Source organism: Xenopus laevis, chromosome 7S (assembly GCF_017654675.1).
Source record: "Xenopus laevis strain J_2021 chromosome 7S, Xenopus_laevis_v10.1, whole genome shotgun sequence".
Classification (NCBI taxonomy): Eukaryota; Metazoa; Chordata; class Amphibia; order Anura; family Pipidae; genus Xenopus; species Xenopus laevis.
In genome coordinates this window covers 7,752,384-7,773,997 of record NC_054384.1, presented here as the reverse complement: position 1 = coordinate 7,773,997, position 21,614 = coordinate 7,752,384, and the positions used below count along the sequence as shown (strand labels likewise).

General features: G+C 38.0%; 1 protein-coding gene across 3 annotated transcripts in view; it reads right to left on the bottom strand.

The window, feature by feature from the left end:
* The window catches only part of bicc1.S (BicC family RNA binding protein 1 S homeolog), a 152,197-nt gene that overhangs the window by 25,246 nt on the left and 105,337 nt on the right, over positions 1-21,614 (bottom strand). For all 3 annotated transcript variants that reach the window (XM_018226866.2, XM_018226867.2, NM_001088527.1), the window contains 4 exon segments: positions 10,088-10,167; positions 7,801-7,959; positions 7,138-7,191; positions 3,614-3,808 (listed from right to left, as the gene is read on the bottom strand). In XM_018226866.2, the coding sequence (XP_018082355.1) occupies positions 3,614-3,808; positions 7,138-7,191; positions 7,801-7,959; positions 10,088-10,167 (488 nt within the window).

The following is a 21,614-nucleotide window of genomic DNA, read 5'->3' as shown; positions in this document are numbered from 1 at the left end:
TTTTAAGACCATAGAAACATTTTGAATTCATGGTGACATTGCCCATTAAATTGTCCCCCAGCCCCATAGCTCTTGATGGAAGAAGACCATAGATGGCATTAAAATCTTGGTCCAAGCTACAGAATGGACAATAAAGACCACTCTGAAAAGTAGAAGACTATTCATAACTTGTCTATGCATTCCATAAACTGACAACATGCATGAGAAAAACATTCCTTGATGAAGCAAATTCCATAGTTTGTTTTGCTAGGATGTTTTAAAAATGCTGATTGAAGAAGTAAACAGGCAACGACATGAGACCTCCAGGCACTTTAGAAGTTGAATTCCGATACAAGACAAAATTGGGCTGTGGGATTCTGTTATAAGCACTTGAACTGTTTTCATCCATGGAATGTATACAGAATAGAAACCCAAAGAATAAAGGAACACTGTTTATAACCATAACCTCCATAACATAGAGCCCATCAGGAAATACCTGAATATAGACGTTTTTAACATTCCTCAAAGAAAATATAGACTTCTGATTGGAAAGTTATGACCTATTATGACATTCATTGACTCCAGATTGCAACTAACTAGACATCATTACATCAATCATTTATAAAGTGCAGACGCATTCCGCAGCAATTTCCTGCTAATGGTATAAAAAAAAATTTCCTACTGCGGTAAGGTCCCGGTAAGAAGGAAAAAGTTTGACCGTGAAGGGTTCTCAGAAGACAAACAAAAACTGCATGAAATGGTTGATGCAAGTAGTGACCAAGATGTGCAGTGCTATGATGATAGAATGTAGAGCCAGAACCACTAAATAGAACATACCATCAATACCCAACCATATCTTCAGGGCACCTATGATATGTATTTAGAGATGTTGCCCAAACTCATTTCATGAGGGTGATTATGACCCATTCAAATTCTTTTATGTTAATTTTTAATGAAGGGGAAGTTTAGGTTTTGAAAAATCCAGGCCTGGATCATTTTAGACCTTCATGACATGCAGTTGCTTTGACGTCTTTGAATTTTTGAATCGCTTAGTTGGATAGCCTGAAAAAAAGGACGGCAGAAAGAAATCACCAGCGATCGTCTAACCCACGAGGTGGCGTTGACCAGCTGCTAGAAGCCCCCTTGTGCAAAAGCTCGGTCTAACCCACATTCTCGGGTTTTGGTCACAGTCCACAGGTAACCCACCTGGATACCCGGCTAAGGTGAGGGACTTGGTCCTCCCTAGTGTTGTATTGGGTGGCGGGTGCGGGTGCGGGTCAGGCTAGGGGTCAGCAAGTCCAGGTCCAGCACGGGTCCTTCTGATTGGCCCCTTCTTCAAGAGTGTTTAAAAAAGTTCTTACAAAGGGACCCAAATAAGAAAATTCCATCCTTAACAATTGCTTTCAGAATGAACTATTCCACAGATGGAAAATGATGAGTTTTGTAAACTAGAAAAAAATATAAATTTTGGAAGCTTTCAGAATCTCTTTGGTCCCTTCTTCATGAACCTTAGAGGCCAATATATTAAATGTCGAATTTTAGTGGTGTTTAAGGACCAGTAACATAAAAAAATTAATTTCTATTTAACGAGAAAAAAAAACTAGGGATACACTGAATCCAGGATTCGGTTCGGTATTCGGCCAGGATTCGGCCTTTTTCAGCAGGATTTGGGCGAATCCTTCTGCCCGGCCGAACCAAATCCTAATTTAGATATGTAAATTAGGGGCCGGGAGGAAAATCACGTGACTTGTTGTCACAAAACAAGGAAGTAAAAAATGTTTTCCCTTTCCCACCCCTAATTTGCATATGCAAATTAGGGTTCGGATTTGGATCGGTATTCAGCCGAATCTCTTGCAAAGGAATCGGGGGTTCGGCCGAATCCAAAAAAGTGGATTCAGTGCATCCCTAAAAAAAACCCCACCAAGGCAGTTTTGACTTTAAATTCGCAAAGTCTATTAAGAAATGACTTCCCGATTCTCCACTTGCATTCCTCTTCAGAAACGCCGACAGGGCGACGATCCATCGTGCGGTTCTTGATTTCTCCCCCCTGGCTATCGCCTATAGAATCAGGCAGGAGAAATCGAGCGCCGCACGATGGATTGACGCCCTGTCTGAAGAGATGCGCAAGCAGAGAATTGGTAAGTAATTTCTTAATAAAGACTTTGCGAATTTAAAGTTGAAATGGTCTTGGTGGGTTTTTTTCGTTAAGTAGAAACTAATTATTTTTTTTTAACAAAAAATTTCATGTTACTGGTCTTTCAGCGGTTTTTGAAACCCCGACTAAACTCACATTCTCTTAAACCACAAATGTCATGGAATTTATTAAAAAATATGAATATAAAAAGTATGAACGAAAATAAACAATGATACAAAACAATAAGATACAAAAAAATACGAATACCTTGCGTTTCCGGACAATTCCTAGCAAAAAAAAAAAAAATTCCAAAAGACTGCTAAAACTCTGAATGGATTAAAAAACGGTCCAATAAGATCATCACAGCTTTCATTGACTTTTATAGGACCTTGACAACTTTTCATTGTCAAAATTTCATAATGGTTTTCATGTTTTTTTCCCCACTGAATGAATCTTAAATTTTTAGAGCTTTTAAAAAAAAAAAAAAAATATAGGAAAACCACAATTGTTTTGAGATTTGTGGAAAAAAATAGAAATGTGATTGTTAGTAAAGGGGCCCCTAAGTCTTCCTATAAATATAGAGGCGCTAAATGCCTGACTTAATGATACAGGTATAGGATCCCTTATCCGGAAACCCGATATCCAGAAATCTCCGAATTACGGAATGACTGTCTCCCATAGACTCCATTTTATCCAAGTAATCCAAATTTTTAAAAAATGATTTTCTTTTTCTCTGTAATAATAAAACAGTAGCTTGTACTTGATCCCAACTAAGATATAATTAATCCTTATTGGAGGCAAAACCAGCCTATTGGGTTTATTTAATGTTTAAATTAATTTCTAGTAGACTTAAGGCATGAAGACCCAAATTACGGAAAGATCCATTATCCGGAAAACCCCAGGTCCCGAGCATTCTGGATAACAGGTCCCATACCTGTACTACAAATGTAACTACAGATATGGGATCCCTTATCCGGAAACCCATTATACAAAAAGCTCAGAATTACGGAAATCCCGTCTCCCACAGATTCCATTTTATCCAAATAATCTAAATTTTTAAAAATGATTTCTTTTTTCAGTGTAATTTATAAAACAGTAACTTGTACTTGATCCCAACTAAGACATACTTCATTCTTATTGGAGGCAGATTGGGTTTATTTAAGTTTATATGATTTTCTAGTAGACTTAAGGTATGAAGATCTAAATTACGGAAAGATCCTTTATCCGGAAAACCCCAGGTCCCAAGCATTCTGGATAAGAGGTCCCATACCTGTATATCTAAGTTATACACCTATATAAATGGCATTATTCCTTTTTTTTCTTACAAAGAAACCCAAATAAGAAAATTCCATCCCAAAAAATTTCTTTCAGAATGAACTATTTCACAGCTGGATAATGACTCTGGCCGTGACTGGAACACAGCCCAAGCCAAAGAATGGGAAGAAGATTTATATGGAATCTTTAATGTTCAGTTTTCCGTTAATTGTTGCAAATAATTACCTTCACAGCACTGGTGTTATTCTGGGAACCCCTCACTATAACAGTAGCGCCGTAAACACGTGAGCGTTGCTTGAAAGAAACCGTTAAATTGTACGTTTGGGATATTTGCTGAATTGTGGGAGAGTTCGGGTCTGGTATCGGTTGCAGAATCCCGGCTATAGGCAGCTCAAACATCAGCACCAAAGGAAGCAGCTCCTACACAAACAAAATATAAAAAGGACATTAAGCATTTTTTTCAAGAATATATTTTAAAAAAAAAAAATTGACGGCCAGATGGACCAATAAACTGGTCATTAAAGGGATACTGTCATGGGAAAACATTTTGTTTCAAAATGAATCAGTTAATAGTGCTGCTCCAGCAGAATTCTGCACTGAAATCCATTTCTCAAAAGAGCAAACAGATTTTTTTATATTCAATTTTAAAATCTGACATGGGGCTAGACATTTTGTCAATTTCCCAGCTGCCCCCAGTCATGTGACTTGTGCCTGCACTTCAGGAGAGAAATGCTTTCTGGCAGGCTGCTGTTTTTCCTTCTCAATGTAACTGAATGTGTCTCAGTGGGACATGGGATTTTACTATTGAGTGCTGTTCTTAGATCTACCAGGCAGCTGTTATCTTGTGTTAGGGAGCTGCTATCTGGTTACCTTCCCATTGTTCTTTTGTTTGGCTGCTGGGGGGGAAAAGGGAGGGGGTGATATCACTCCAACTTGCAGTACAGCAGTAAAGAGTGATTGAAGTTTATCAGAGCACAAGTCACATGACTTGGGGCAGCTGGGAAATTGACAATATGTCTAGCACCATGTCAGATTTCAAAATTGAATATAAAAAAATCTGTTTGCTCTTTTGAGAAATGGATTTCAGTGCAGAATTCTGCTGGAGCAGCATTATTAACGGATTAATTTTGAAAAATTTTTTTTCCCCATGACAGTATCCCTTTAAGTGTTCAGCCAGGCATCAGGAGCAAAAAGATAAATAATAGTGGTGGACAAGGCAAAGTGGCTTAGGCCAAACTCAAGTTTTCAGAAAAGCATCAAACGCTAATGAGCTACAAAACCACGTTTCTCTGACCAGCTTCTAAAATAAGTCACTGAAATATCCAAACCATTTGAAAGTTGCTGAATAATGGGTTTGCGGAATAACACAATGGTATGCAAGGCAGCCAAAGAAATCAAAATTCCAACAAGCGGCTACCGAGGATGGAAAAGAAAGAGAGAGGCTCAGCTTTAAAATCAAACCGTCAACGGGAATATCTGGGGGAGAATATACTGAATATTTTTGAGGATTCTAAAGGTTATGTTTTTTAAAGGAGAAGGAAAGTGTTAGGCACCCCCAAGTAAATGTATTTACTTACCTGAAGTAATGCGCAGTAGAACGAAATAGCAGAGTTTTTAGTTTAAGGTTGGCTTTTCGCTCTACTGCGCAATAGCCGCCAGAAGAAAGAAGAAACCATAAAAGGATCGCTCCGTGGTGCTCATTGGAATAATCCCGGGCCAGTGCAGTTTTCTGTTGATAGGAGCACCGGCCCGTGGTTATACCAGTGAGCACAACGGAGCGATCCTTTTCCGGCTTCTTTGTTCTTCTCGCGGCTGCGATTGCGCAGTAGAGAGGAAAGCCAAACTAACTAAAAAGTCAACTATTTCCTTCAACTGCGCTTGCGTCTGCCCCAGGAAATTCGAATAAAGAAGATGGAAGAGAATCCCTCTGTGGTGCTCATTGGTATAACACCGTGCCGGTGCCGTTTTCTGCCGATAGGAGCACCAGCCCAGGGTTTCAGGTAAGTCAATACAATCACTTGGAAGTGCCTAATATTTGGCACCCCTACGAGGAAGAAGACTTTCCTTCTCCTTTAAAAGGAGAGAGTGGCTTGAGTCTTATGCGGCTAATCAGGATAATTGTAGGGCACGTATATAGGAGATTCCTTGAAAAGATTGCACAACTAACATCGCATTTAAGAATTTTGACACTTTTAGGGAACGCGGACTATAAACATTTGGATAATAAGGTTTCTCATCATCATCATCATCCTTTAATTTTACAGCCCCAGCACTTTGCACTAAACATGGTTCTAACTTGAGTCCAGTGGAAACATCAACTCTTTGGTTTGTTTTACGGAATTAATCATTTTTTCCCACCCCCTGTTGTTTATCTGGGACTTGGTTTTCAATGTGTTGCACAGATGAATACAGGAATAACAAATCTGAAAGAGCAGGACCTACAATGTCAATAAACGTTCATTTATAAAGGAATTTGTTTGTAAGCCAAGCGTTTTCTACAGCTCCTATCATTCTCTATCATCTAATATCTCTTATTTTATAGCAAAGGGCGATGCCAATTTCAACATTAATAACAGGCATGGGATCTTTTATCTGGAAACCCATTCCAGAAAGCTCCAAACGAATGAAAGGCCGACTCCCATAGACTCCATTTTATCAAAAAATTTTTTTTTAAAAAAAATCTTTTTTTCCCTATAATAATAAAACTGTACCTTGTACTTGATCCAAGTAATTAATCCTTATTGGAAGAAAAACCAGCATATTAGTTTTTTTTTTAATGTTTACATGATTTTCTAGTAGACGTAAGGTATGAAGATCCAAATTACAGAAAGATCTGTAATCTGGAAAAACCCAGGTCCCGGACATTCTGGATAACAGGTCCCATACCAGTACCTCTTAAAGGAGAAGGAAAGTTGCAAAAGCAATTTATTGCCAATAGATTAGCTACAATAATGCAAGCTAGAACGCTATATTTATTCTCTAGAATGATTTGCCAAACCTGAGTAAACAGCTCTAGAAGCTCTGTTTGTTTAGGATAGCAGCTGCCATATAAGCTTGGTGTGACATCACTTCCTGCCTAAGTCTCGCCCTGCTCACTCAGATTACAGCAGGGATGGGAGGAGGGAGGGAGAGAGGAGCAAACTGAGCATGCTCAAGCCCTAGCCCTGGAGGTTGAAGCTGAAAACAGGAAGTCTGATACAGAAGCCCATGAGTACACAATAGAAGGAAAGAAATGTGCTGTTTCTTTTGACAGAGGACTCAGAGCAGCATTACTTTGAGGGTTTACTGGTGTATTTATATAGATCTTTCTGATAAAGCTTACTTAGTTTTAGCCTTTCATTCTCCTTTAATTGATGTACATTTGTAAATAACCTATATCAGAAAGTCGCTGAGAATTATATGTGCTCCAAATTGGAAAGGGCTAAATATTTACTTCCAAAAAAAAAGTTGCCTTTAAGGGGTATGATCAATAGGTACAAATCGATAAAAGGTCAATAAAGGCGTCTACCAAACAATTCTTAATTCAAAAGGAAGCGTCTAACCCCATGCACCATAAAAACCCAAAGTTGTGAAGAAGTAAAACGAAACGAATGGAATGATTAAGTGATGGGACGTTGAGCTCTTTTTTCTACATTCACCTGCTATAAAAAGGCAAGTCAGTCGTCCCATAGAATAGATTTCCCAAGCAGATCTAGAATTCTTACATAGAGGCTTTCCCAAACGTGTGCTACAGAAATATAAGTACTTGCCCTTATTCGTACTCTTGCAGATTCCACACCAGCTGGTTGCCCTGCAATCGACACCTGCAAGAAAAGTGTGGGTTATAAATGGGCATGACATTAAACCAACTGCCAACTGGTGTGTTTTCATTGAAAGAACAGAAGACCAAGTCCCCGCACAGATTATTTCCTCTTATTTATCAATACATTTTCCCATAAATTGACTGTGTGGGAAAAAAAAACATAAAAAATAAAATTCAAATCATACGAATTTTTTCAGATTTGACGGCCGAAAAAAAAAGATTTTTTTAGGATTTTGCCCGAAAACCATGAAATCTTCGGATTTTTCACAAAACCCAGCACATATCAGGTTATCTCCGGGGCTTCTCCCATTGACTTCTACATGAACTTGGCAGGTCTGAGTTGGAGTACTTTTTTTATTCAGACTTTTAACACACTAATTCAAAAAAGTTCAAACTAAGAATTTGAATTTTTTTGTAAAAAAAAACAAAACATTTTTTGCCATTCGGACATTGATAAATAATTCCCTAAAAGTTAAAGTAAAGATTAGCTTCCACTGTCTTCTGTATCATTCAAAAACTTACTGGAATGAAAAGGCTTTAGGGTGCAGTGTAGCTATTAAGTATTGTGTTGTTTTTAGATGAGCCCCCCTCTAAATCGAGAGGGACATACCTGGTTGCTTTTCTCGGCTTGGTTATTCCTATTGGAATCAGGGAAATGGATGTGGCAGCCGGTTTCTTCCATCACTTTCTTGATGTTGTTGCCACCTTTCCCAATGACGTGCGAATGCTCGGTGTGCGACACATCCATCTTCAATGTCACCCGGTTACTCTACAGCAACACAAATGCAAAAAATTGCACTAAATTGTGACATTTATTCAAAGCATGTTACACCTGGAGTCCAACATTTCCATTCAATCCTTCATCCATACCAGCATATTGTAGGATACAAAAGTGATGCCCCAATGGGCCGTTGCAAAAGAAAAAATGCTGTTAAAAAAGGCTAATTTTAGCCCTGAATGAAGATATGTCAGGTGACACATTTGGGGTCCTCAATAAATTGCCCACAAGGTAATAATGTTCAGGCACTTTGCACTTTTTATGGTGCAACACTCTTACCAGCTTTTCTCCAACTTGCACCAATAATCAATATAAATGAAGTTTTTACGTGGGGAAAAGAACTTTCGTTGGGGATAATGCGCTTTGTTTTGCTCAATGACATTATCAGTTTATGCCTTGCCAGGTCACTACTGTTAATAAAACTGAATTGAAACTTTATTATAAGGATATTACAATTTCCCTTAGAATGTCATGACTTCGTTAAGTGTGTGCTTTATAGGGTCAAGGAACTTGGTATTTCTAATAATGGCTACATTATTCTACTCAATAGTAATACATATTCTGCTGATGTTGGTTTGACAGTTCATTAGCATATCATGGCTTCTTTATCAAAATTGCTTGCTGCTTTTCATATAAATTGGGAGTTCTGGTCACTTTGGACTCCCTTTATTTTTATGCACTCATATTGATTTCCTTTATCCCAAACAAATCCACAAGTCTCAAGTTTTTTAATTAAAACCATTTTTGTATATCTCCAAATATCACATTAATTCAAAGGGCCAAATATTTGGGATTCTTCTTCCTGCCTGCGGGGGGTGACTGGGTCAGTCTACATGAGCCTGTGTAGGGGGTGTCTCACCTTGTCCGTGCCTGTATCTTCACCAATTAATCTTGTTGGCCTTAAATAACTGGGACGAATGTTTGCTAAAACCTTAAAGTGAATGCTCTAGGTCAGTGATCCCCAACATGTTGCTCTCCAACCCCTTGGATGTTGCTCCCAGTGGCCTCAAACCAAGTGCTTATTTTTGAATTACTGACTTAGAGGTAAATTGTTGTTGCATAAAAACCCCTTTCTTTTGAAGATCCACTTGCTTATTTGGTCAACATGCAAGTCAACGCATATGTGGCTACCCTATAGAATGCTTTTATAGGATTGTGTATAAAAGGTTTGCATAAACTTTTATGTTCGTTGTTTCACTAAAGTACAGTGAACCCCCCCCCAAGATTGCTAATGCTGTGTTTGGGTAGGTAGAAATGGTCTTCCTGTTCACTTGCCGAGTATATCTCCCCATAAAGAATTATAGTGGATCATTCCACTAGCTCAATCGGATCCAAGCATGGAATGCTCCGATGATTAACCAAGCAACCTCAATACGAACTTATCCATAAGTACTATACTATAGAATAGATTCTTTTACTTTAAGAGTATGCTATAATGTGCTACAAGGAGCAGCTCCTCCTTACAGATCGAGTATTAGTGAGTGGCGCATGAAACAGGACCATATTGAAAAAGTGATGCAATAAGTGGATCACATTTAGCTGGCTACAAAACATCAAAGGCAACCAAAAAAAGAGAAACATCTTGGCATAGAGCACAAAGTAAATAAACTTTTTGAGCATCTCCATGCAACTTTCTATTAGCTAACCTGTCCTGTTATTGCAGCACTTTGGAAGATAAAGAAGCAGGGCTGACCAGCACTCATACGGATCCACAAGACCAGAGATATTCAGTTAAAAGATACATTTATTGGTAGAAAAGTTAAAATTATAGCTCCATCTACATCCACCCTACGCGTTTCACACCCCTCAGAGTGCTTAGTCATGGGTCACCCAAGTGCTGCAATATCCTACTAAACATGTGTGCAGCCCCTTTCTATATTTGTTGATCCTCTCTGTAACACAAAATAGTCAAGGGGTACATTTGTGGTGAAGTATTAACCACCAATTCTCTAGTCTTCCCAACTAAAGTGCCATGGGAATGAAGGACCAATTTGGATCTACTAAGACTCCTCTGAAACCTTGAGAAACTGGTAATCAGCATTTTTTTTTAATCTTTTGGGGTTTTTTCCCTGAGCTTTCCAACATAATCAGTGGCCCCTTTCATCTGAAATCAACAGACCTTAGTGTCCAGCACTGACATGATCCTCTCCTTCGCTTCCTTCACATTTTCTTTCTTGCCGGAGACTTTAATGTGCGGATCTGCAGAGACGAAAACCAAGTTAGAGATGAGACTGGATTTCTCAAGCCCTTTTTGATTTGGCCAGGTCAGTATCACAATACCTAAACTATCTTAATGTACATCATATTTTTTTTTCGATTTTAAAATAACAAATAAATAAATCAGGATGTAAATCCCAAAACAACATCTTGGACATTGAAACAAAGTATATTTCTAAGCATTCTGTGAATTTATACAATTACAAATAATTCACGTTTTTGGCAAATATAATTGAAAGTAGTATTTGTCTTTTGACATGATACCATATTTACCCTGTTCTCAAGCCTCATTGGGAATAACACCCCTACCTTAAGGGATACTGGCATGGGAAAAAAACATTTTTTTCAAAATGAATCAGTTATTAGTGCTGCTCCAGCAGAATTCTGCACTGAAATCCATTTCTCAAAAGCGCAAACAGATTTTTTTATATTCAATTTTGAAATCTGACATGGGGCTAGACATATTGTCAATTTCCCAGCTGCCCCTGGTCATGTGACTTGTGCCTGCACTTTAGGAGAGAAATACTTTCTGGCAGGCTGCTGTTTTTCCTTCTCAATGTAACTGAATGTGTCTCAGTGGGACATGGGTTTTTACTATTGAGTGTTGTTCTTAGATCTACCAGGCAGCTGTTATCTTGTGTTAGGGAGCTGCTATCTGGTTACCTTCCCATTGTTCTTTTGTTTGGCTGCTGGGGGGAAAAGGGAGGGGGTGATATCACTCCAACTTGCAGTACAGCAGTAAAGAGTGATTGAAGTTTATCAGAGCACAAGTCACATGACCTGGGGCAGCTGGGAAATTGAAAATATGTCTAGCCCCGTGTCAGATTTCAAAATTAAATATAAAAAAATCTCTTTGCTCTTTTGAGAAATGGATTTCAGTGCAGAATTCTGCTGGAGCAGCACTATTAACTGATTCATTTTGAAAAAAAATGTTTTTTCCCATGACAGTATCCCTTTAGGAACTTGTTCCCCTCCTTTTTTATCTCCCCTTCCTCATAGATAGTAAGCTCTTCCATAAAGGACTTCCTTCCAATTGAGTTTTGACATTTCTAGCACTTAATTAATTTCTCACAATAATCACTTTTCCTTGTTTGTGTTTTTTTGCGCAGACTGTACACTGGTGGCGCAAAATAAATACCTATAGCACAAAACAGTATTAGCAAAGGGCGTCATTATGTGATGACAGTATGCCTTTAACATCCCCTGTAGATGTTTGGCTATTCCAGTATTTAGATCAATCAACATAAGAAACTCGCATGATTCATATGACCACACAAGAAGAGTTAGAGTAAACTTGTACTAATATACATTATGTTCCAACAGTCATCCAAATTCATCTATTAATGTGTGTAAGAGAATTTTATGGCAATAACCCTTTCAGATGCAAAGTTCTCGGATTTTCCTTGTCCATTGCTATCATTCACCTTGGGATAATGCAATAAAAAGCAGTTTGTCCAGGTTTAGTCACCTAAACCAACAGTCAACATCTTTGATTTCCGATGACCAATAAATGCTACTTGCTTACTAGTGATGGCCACAGATGATTATGGGGTGGGGCAGTCTCTGGGAACAATCTCCCACCAGCCAAGGGGTTCCCTATTAGGAGCCCAGGTGCGGTGGAAAATGGTAACCCCAACCAGAAGTGGTGGCCCATTTTTCAGCCAGACCTAAGGGTTTGGGGCTAACCCACTTATCACTACTGCCAACTAGTTGCTAAAGGCGATTAAACCTGTAGAAAACTTTGCCCTTTTAATTATATTATCCCACCCAAAGTACAAACATTGCGGGTCTTCTGTCCTCCAGTGGCTCAGTTGTCTACTTGTCAAGATGAAGTTCACACAGCCTCATTTTGTTGCCACTTCTAAAGTAATTAAACGCTGAGTGACCGTACAAACACGCCTGCTTATGCGGAAACAGCAGGGCAGACAGGAATGTAAACCACAAAAGATACTATTTAGAATGTCTTTTTACAAAAGAGGGAGAAAGGAAAGAGTATGAAGAATGAGAAATGAACCGTCAATGTTATTTCCAGTCATGCCTAGAAAAATAAATAGGTGCAATGAATGTAAATCATCCACAGGTGGTCTACCCTGTTGTTTCAGCTGAAAATTAATATGTGCGGAGTAAATTCCCATTGATAATTGGGGGAGCAGACCATACGATCCAAGATAGAACTCATTCAGGTAGGAACTTCTTGACAAGTGTAACAGATAATAAACACAGCAACGTAATTCATCTTCATCATTAAGAGCAAATACTATAATATTATATTCAATACATATTTTAAGTCCCATTTTGATATGCATATTGCATTCAATCTGTAGAACGGTCTGGTTTAGACATCTCAAAAGCAGTTTCTTTCTTAAATACAAGACCTTACAGCCACATAAGCCTATATTTGCCCAGCTGTTGATAGAGAGAATTATCCTGACAATGCAGTCTGTATTTATGCAAAATTTGTTGATTATCTAAAAAAAAACACCCTAAAATTTGTAACCGTCAAGCACAAAAGGCTAAAATCAGAAGAAAAAGATTACTCCATTAGGAGCTTACAAAAGTCTCTCAGGAGCCACACTTAATAAAACAAAATAGAAGTATGGAAGAGCAAGAGGTTGTCACTGCCTGTCACTGTCATTGAGCAGTTGGTCTCTTTTTGGAGAAGCTTCGCCTCCCTAAATTGTCATGATTTTCTGCCAATGAGTAAAAGTGATGTTAGTTTTCAAATTTAAATATAGAACGTTTGGGCAATAGACTGTTTTGGCAATATTTGATTGATCAGATTTTCTTGATTCATCTATTTGCTGGCAATTTTTTGTTTTTCAAAATTTTCTCCAAAATAGTATCTTTATTTGCACTAAACACTTTTTTGTCTATTTACGTTCCGTGATACACCTGAAAGTGGAGTATAAAGGTCAGTTATGGTGAGATTTGGGGGTAAAAACGGTTTTGCTGTCAAAGATATTGTTGAAACTATTGCCAAATAACATTTTCCTACATCTGTAACCTTGGCATGTGCCAAGTCTTGGCATGTGCCAAGGAGGATGCCCAATGGTTGGACCTCCAAGGAAGACTTGATTAATTTGACAATATATGATCAACAATGGAGACTCAGGGATATAAGCTTAGCATAAAATAACGTCAAAGCAGTAGTAATAGTCTAACCTAACTCACCCAATATGGCTACATATGAAAACTATAAAATGAACCATTTAGCAAACTTTTCTTTTATCATTCAGTTGGCCCATGACATAAAGAGCTTTAATTGCTTTGTATGGTTATACGCTTTAGTTTGTATAACTAATTGTGTAGACCCATTATGCCATTTGGAAAAAAATGATTTAACTTCAAACCATAAAAAAAAGAAAAAATGCTGAAATAATCAACTATACCAAGGTGGGACACGGTAGTTCTTGTTTATATTCCGAGAACAAAAAAAATAGACTTCTTAAAATAAATTGGTTTTACATACCAACTCCAGATATACAGATCTAAACTATAAAATTTCCTTAAAAAATATTCTAATAGGCCGGGATGGAGACTTCTTTAGAAATCTGCTAATGAAAAACAGAAGCAGGACTTGAAAATGGCAAAGGCTTGAAGTATGAATTATTCATAAAGACTTGGAGGGCAGGTTTAAGAAACACTCATCCTGCAGCAAACCAGTGGAAGGAATCAAGAGCAGCAACATTCACGAACTTGAAAGCAAGGACAATTTATTTTGTCATGAGTTCGATGTAAATTTATATGAACGCTATCGCCAAGGAAAACTTACAGAGGAATGAATAAAGACAAAGGGGATGTTTGACTTAAGTAGGAAAAAGTTTCAAAAACCATGCACAGAAAATCATCTAGGAGAAATATGCACAGACTTACAGGCTTGAGTTTGTTATTTTTGTAAGACAATTTATGAAGCCTACTCAGCAAGGCCCTAAATCATTATAGAACCCAATACAGAGAACATGGACTTGTTTTTGAAAACTAAAGATAAAAATCAGACTTACAAGAACAGATTTGTACATATAACAGCAGTGCAAGATATACTTTGGGCCGGTGGGTTGAAAAATAAAGGGAAAATTCTTACAATTAAAGGTTTAGTTAATTTAATTTATTTTCAGTTATGGCCAATTGATCAGTATGACTCTTTATTCTTGGCAAAGCATTGATGCACCCACATAAGTGAGGGTTCGTTTACAAGTGATTTTAGATAAACCCAAGCAAGTCTTCTGCCATAGTTTTTGACTCATGAAGGGAGTGTTTATGGAAGTGTAAATTAAGCGCACTGGTGCACTGAATGCATCATTTCTGGATTTTACAAAATGCCAAAGCCTTCCTAATATAATTTAGGCAAATACCAAACACAAATCCAAATTGTAATTTGCGTATTCAACTTTATAAATCTGTGAACGTAAAAATGTCACATCCAGTTTCCAGAGCTGTAAAGTCCAGTTTTCAGATTCTGTTTAGCTGAACTCCTTATGGTTTAAGAATTCTTAAAAAAGTGCTTGCATCTTGAACCAAATCCCAGATTTTGGTGCATCCCTAATGTATACATGATAATTCAACTAAAGGCTGATTTCTTTTCCCAGCTCCAATTTCAATAAAATTCAGGTTTTATCAATTTCTAAAAAGCTTAAGTTCCTCTGTCTTAAAATAATTTCCAGAAGCAATTTTGCTTTATTTCCCCTCCGTGTTTTCACCAGTTGTAAGGTTGTCTAAGCCATTACAACCTATGACCCGCATTTTAATGAGTCAAAACATGCCCAAATATTTTGCAAAGGATGATCTTTCCTTCTAATGGCTTTCTATAGGAAAGTCGAGCTCAGAGGAAAAACCTTTGAGCATTTTGCTATAAAGAATTGGTAAAGTTTTTCTTTCAATGTGGTCTCTTAAAGGACCAGTAACATCAAATTTATTTATTTTTTTATTAAGAAATAACTTACCGAAACTCCGCTTGCGCTCTTCTTCAGAAAAGGCGATCGTGATCCATAGTGCGGCACTCAATTTCTCCTCCCTGCCTTCCTTATAGGAGATAGCCAGGGAGGAGAAATCAAGTGCCGCACGATGGATCGTCGCCCTGTCGCCTTTTCTGAATTGGAGTGAGTGGAAGCAGAGTTTCGGTAAGTGATTTCTTAATAAAGGCTTTGCGATTTTAAAGTTTAATTGTCTTGGTGTTTTTTTTTCAAATGTATACTTACGATTTTTTATATTAAAAATTGTTGATGTTACTGGTTCTTTACACTGACACACATGTACCAGCGCCATAAATTTCTCTTTGATTGTTGCCGTGACACATTTTGACCCGTGGCATGTAATGGGTTCATCAAGAGCAGGGACTAGGATGAGTCTTCATAATAAACTTGCCAATTTATATATATTTTTTTTAAACCTTTATAGTTTGGCAAAAAAATTGTGTTTAGTGATCCTTTAATTTTTGGTCCATACAGATCCATGTTTTTTTTTTCAACCTTTCATTTTAAACAGGAGGTGGCAGGCATACATTATAATCGCCTAAAACCAGTCTTAGAACAGAGTTTGAATAAATAAACAGAAGGAACATTTCAGCAACAGCCTCGCTTCAATCCTCAGAGGAACAGTTGAGCTTACAGCTCCTTCTACACGATGTTGTGACAGACGCACATCAGCATCAGCTCAGGACAGATAAGGCAGCACGATCAGCTGAGAAAAACTGGTTTTGTTCTTTGTCAGTTAACACAGAAGTATCCCAGAACACAAGATGCACTTGGAAGCAAGTTTTGGTTGTATCTTGTAACCCCAATAAGCTTGGGCACAGCAAACATCTTCTCTCCAGTTTAGGGGACGTAGCAAAGAATGAGATCCCTCCTGATACAGAACACATCGCAAGCCTACAAACTCAACCCCATGATAAATTGTTGCCTCTGCTTTATACTCAAGCTGAAAAACTGCTTCCCTTTCAAGTCACAGTTCAAAGAATATCTCCGGAAGCAAATAGGTCGTGGCCTACAAAGCTTACTTTGAACTGAATTTCAAGCTGGACTTCCAGGAGCAACTAAGAGAACAGATCAGCATTCTCAAAAAAAAATAAATAAAAAAAGACTGGGCCCCCCAACTCCAGCCAAATCCCCACTGTTTGAGGACCATTGGTTTTATGTTGTTTGATAAAGTTAAAGCTTCCTCGCTCATCCCTGACAAAAACAAGGGTCACTTGATTCATATCCTTGGCTATAAAGCTCGTGTTTTGCTCGGTCAATCCCCAATATGCTACATTCACAAAGGCTAATAGTCACCCGAGTAAAAAGAACCCTGAAAAGATCCTGATAACTGTCTTCTAATGGTGCATTGCTTTGGGAACCTCACAGGATTTTTTTTATGCACCGAACATAACACAAGAACTACAATTCATCAATATAGTAAACGAACAGGTAAGACTATAAAGATGAATACCTCTAACTTAATGCTTGTTTCTACAGTAGAATTAAGTGGACGTTAATCAAAACGGTAGAAAGCAAACATGTTTAGTTGTTTAACTACTTTGTCAAGTGAATAATAAAGACTGGAATGTTGTGCTGAGCAGTATCCTCCAGACTTATGGCCTCTGGGTAATTAAGAGTGATTGCTTCTCAGTGTTATAAAATTAATATTCAGGACCATATTCAATATAAGTTTTTGGTCCAGATTTCTTGGAAACAAAAACACTATTTGTCATAGATCACAATGATGTTTGGTAAGTTCAGTAGAGCAAGAACACAAGTCCCACCTAACTTCAGAGTATAATGAATCATTCTATAACACAAGTTATATGTGACGTATAGACTTTTTACTGGGAATATTAACAATCATTGAGTTCTGGTAAGTTCAGAAATCAAAAAGCCAAAATGATATTGCCAACTTAACTCTAGACTTGTAAACATATTTAATCCATCACTAATGGAAATTTTAGTAAATACCATATTTAGAAATGATCTCCTAAGGCCAGGGCCAGACGATGGTGGATGTTGGAGAAATGTAGGCCGAGAATCCGCTACTCTTCTGCTCTGTCGGCACTTGGAAGCATAGTTTTCGATCGAGTTCCGGCAGCGGGTTTCTCAGCCAAAACGTGATATTTTGCATTTGGTGCCAAAATCCGCCCTTGGTTCAAAAGGCAAGGGAAGCAGCAGTGCAGCCCTTGCAGAGAATCCGCATTGGTATACATGCACCGAATCCAGCATTCGGCCTTTTTAAGAAGAATTCAGATTCGGCCGAATCCTTCTGCCCAGCCAAACCGAATCCTAATTTGCCTTAATCAAAAATGTTTTCCCCTACCCACCGCCAATTTGCATATGCAAATTAGGATTTCTGATTTGGGATTCAGCCTAATCTTTTGCCGAGGATTCGGGGGTTCGGTGGAAATCCAAAATAGTGGATTCAGTGCATCCCTAGTATACATTGCCTGGCCCTAGCATAAACAAGATCACTCTTCTGGGTTTCATCATTCAGACTTTCAGTAGCCAAACTTTTAGCAATGCCAAAAAGCAGATTTGACCCTTGCTAGATTGTTGCCACTCCCCATTTAGAGTGTAAGCTGCTAAGGCCAGACACTCCCCTACCAATTTTTAAAAGAATGCATAAATAAATATTATTCACTCCTATTCTTTACTATCTGTTCTTTGTTGAGTATACATAATTAAACCTAAATCTGCAGGCATCCCCCCCCCACAGACCACTAATTAGATTTGCAGTGTTTATTAATGCAATCATGGTTAAATCCATTTTCCCAGGAAAGAGAAGATCTTCTTGGAAATTAAAAAAATTACCAAAACGAACATTCATCCCAAAATTGCAGGGATTTTGCCTAAGAAAATAAGGTCTCGGATTTTCATATTTAGTCTACGTTAAATGGAGTTCGACTTGTTAGGATACATTGAAAACCAGGAAGCACTGGAACGCCACTGAGCAGAGTCCTAGTATGGATTTAAATCTCAACAAACAGGTACGTTGGTTGCACTGTTCAATTTAAAGGCATCTGCCATGTTTAGGTCACATGACTGGTGCACCAGTGTGCCCAAAATGCACATTGTTTTCATTACGCCTAATAAATGCTTCATCATTAACAAGCAGAGCATCTTAGTGTCCATCTGGGCGGCCGGCCAGAGAGATAGAGTATATTTACTTCTGCAGATTTATTTCCTCTTATCTAGTGAACCCCTCCCTGACTTCAGAGAACACGCGTCAATGCTGGGCGAGAGCCAGAACTGTTCTATGATCCGCACTTAAGACTCAGCATGACTATTTTTCTCAGCAGCAACTTATTTTTTTTTTTTTTTTTTTTAAATCGCAACAAATACTTGATAAATATCCTCAAGAATTTGTTATAGCGTCCCATCGCTCATAGGGTTTTTAATCTTCCAACCATTGAGTGCCAAAAACCATAATTGTATAAACTTGATAAGAGTTGTCTTTATAGAAGATGGTACTTGCTCTTTCCTTTCCAATCCATAATTGCAGCTGCCAGTCTCACAAATTGGCCACCCACGAATGAAATACAGCCAAAGAATACAGACTCATAAGCGGTGCCTGAAAACCTCAATAATAGACCATATGTACTGCTGTAAAACACCCTAGAGTGACTTTCTATAGTAAGGCTGGGTGTTTTTGAAGCCACATCGTCTGTCACAGGTTCAAGCAAATGTTATATATGGAAAATGCCACCAGAAGCTTTCCCAAGTGCAAGTAAATACAATCAACTAAAAAATCTGTACCGTTTCTAAAACAATCAAGTTTATTTTCACTATTCCTCTCTCAGCATCTGTTTCTCTTCATTCTCTCTTCATGCAGCAGTTGGGTGTCAGATAATCATTGACAGTTAGATCCAATATATCTTATAGGGGGGGCTCCTTTTGCCTAGAAGATGTATTAGAGCTCACTCTATTAAACTCACCAGACATCATGTCTCTCTACATGCAGAATTTTTGCAAAAGGCAGCTATTTTGTTAAGATTTTGATTGTACTGGAATCAGTTATTTGAATGAGCTCTAATTCATCTGCTAGGAAAAGAGGGCCCCCCCCCCCTATAAGATATATTGGATCATTCATCCGACACCCAACTGCTATATGAAGACAGAATAAAGAGAAACAGCTGCTGAGAGAGGAATAATGAAGATAATTGTGATTATTTCAGAAACAATACAGAATATTTAATTGATTTTAGACAGTTTTTTGATGAAGTTTATATTAAATTTTCATTTACACGATCGTTCCCCTTTAATTTAAGACTTTTCGGTTTAAGCCTCACTTTGAGGTCTAACATTTGGTCAGGCTCCTACTTAGCCACTAATATGGCTAAAGAGATATGAAAATATTGCTTTATCAGTAGGGATGCAGGATTCGGTTCGGGATTCGGCCTTTGTGAGCAGGATTCCGAATCCGAACCCTAATTTGCATATGCAAATTAGGGGTGGGGAGGGAAATTGCGTGAATTATTGCCACAAAACAAGGAAGTAAAAAAAATTCCCCTTCCCACCCATAATTTGCATATGCAAATTAGGGTTCAGATTCGGTTCGGTATTCAGCCGAATCACAAAGGATTCAGGGGTTCGGCCGAATCCAAAATAGTGGATTCGGTGCATCCCTATTTATCAGTCACTCCACCATAGTTCCAAGAATATCTAAGGTATCAAATAATGGTGCACTAAAAATCTCAACTTCAACCTTCAGGGAGTATCTATGGGGGAATGTAGGCTTCCTGCTGAAATCTCATTTCCTCCTCTATCCACCCACAATTTGGGAACTAGATGTAGACGATGCCTCTACAACAGCATAGTCAACCTGCTCTGGAAGGAGAGTAGCATTCCTTTAACAACATGTTTCAGTAAACTCCATTCTTCTGTGTTGCTAACTAAATAAAAAGAATCTAGGATTTTCTCATGTTACATTGCGAAACATCCAATTCACCTACCACTATCCAAAATAGCCATCCCAAGGAGATTCCATGGTGTTTCTTTATTTTGTGTTCCCTTTTAACGACCCTTCCAATTTTTGTGAAATGGGTTTATTGACCACTTATGACAATGGATATGAAAAAAAAAATTCATCTGGTTTGTAGACGTCTAAGATGTACATATAATCTTGTCTTCTTGTTTGGTTGCATGCCTGGGTCAACTTCAAAACCATCAATCTATGTAGTCAACCTCTCAAGGACCCTTTTCATGCTAAAATATGTGTGTGTTTATTTGGCTCCACTTACAGGCTTTTGTCGCCTCAAAACATTCTGTCCCAAATGCTCAGAGCACAAAAACTCAAGTCAAGTCCCAGAGATATCAAATTGCTCTTTCCCCAACACAACGACATGGTTTAACCGCAGCTAGACTGTTTAGAAAAGCAAACTTACAGTGTGCTGACCGCAGGCATTTAAACCACCCACACAGTTCTCTTTATAATCATGTACGGAGATTAAAAGGGTAGTTATGGAAAAGGGGTGACAAACCGGTCACGATTGTTTTGGCCAGTGCCAGACCTCTGAATGAAACACGTAGCAGTCTATTTCATATACACTACCACACTTCCCGATGACAAGAACGTAGGAAAAGACCCTATTGGTCACTCAAGTACACACATTTATATAAATTCTAAACAAGAATACGCACAACAGAATTTGCTTGTCAAGTTCAGATCTAGGTTGCAACCCTGGAGGCCAGAGACAATCAAAATAAAGGCAGGAAAATAAACTGATGTTACAACATGCCTTGTTGAAACTCTCTTTAGCTATTAACTGAATTGTCAAGGGTCAACACAACTCCATGCGCTCATGCCGTCTCACTCATCATTTGCAGCTAAAAGTGTAAACTTTATGTACTTATCTGCCCTTTGTGTTGCAAGTGTTTTTGTTGTCACATATATTAGAAATGGGTAAATAAATTATGTCAATGTCCCAAGACACTCTTCTCATGTTCTAACTTCCTTTTCCTGTTTAATTATATTACAAGAAGGATAACCCATTGGGATGGAAATAAATGTTTTAATTAACAAAAGATTATTTGAGGTCATACATACCCATTAGAAATCCCACCAATTCAGTAATGACACATGACAACGCTCCAAAGGTCTTCACATACTTCACTGTAGAATATGCTATAGGTTCTTCATAAAGTATGTGACTTATTCTACATTTGCCCGATTAATCTTATATAATATTCTGTAGAACAAATTCTGAAGTTGCTAATTGACTCCAGATCCTTTTCAGATATCAAAGTTCAAACAAACACGTGGAGGCACATTTATCAAGGGTCGTATTTCACATTCATGTTCGTTTTTTTAAAACTTCCTTAAATTCGAATATGTTCGAAATTCGACTGGGGGGTTATTTAAGAAAAAAATTGAATATCTAAAACAATAGATATCTAAAAACAAAAAAACTGTCAGAAAGGCTACAAACTAGAGTCCTGGATCTGGTCGGGTACCCGCAAAAACCTGCA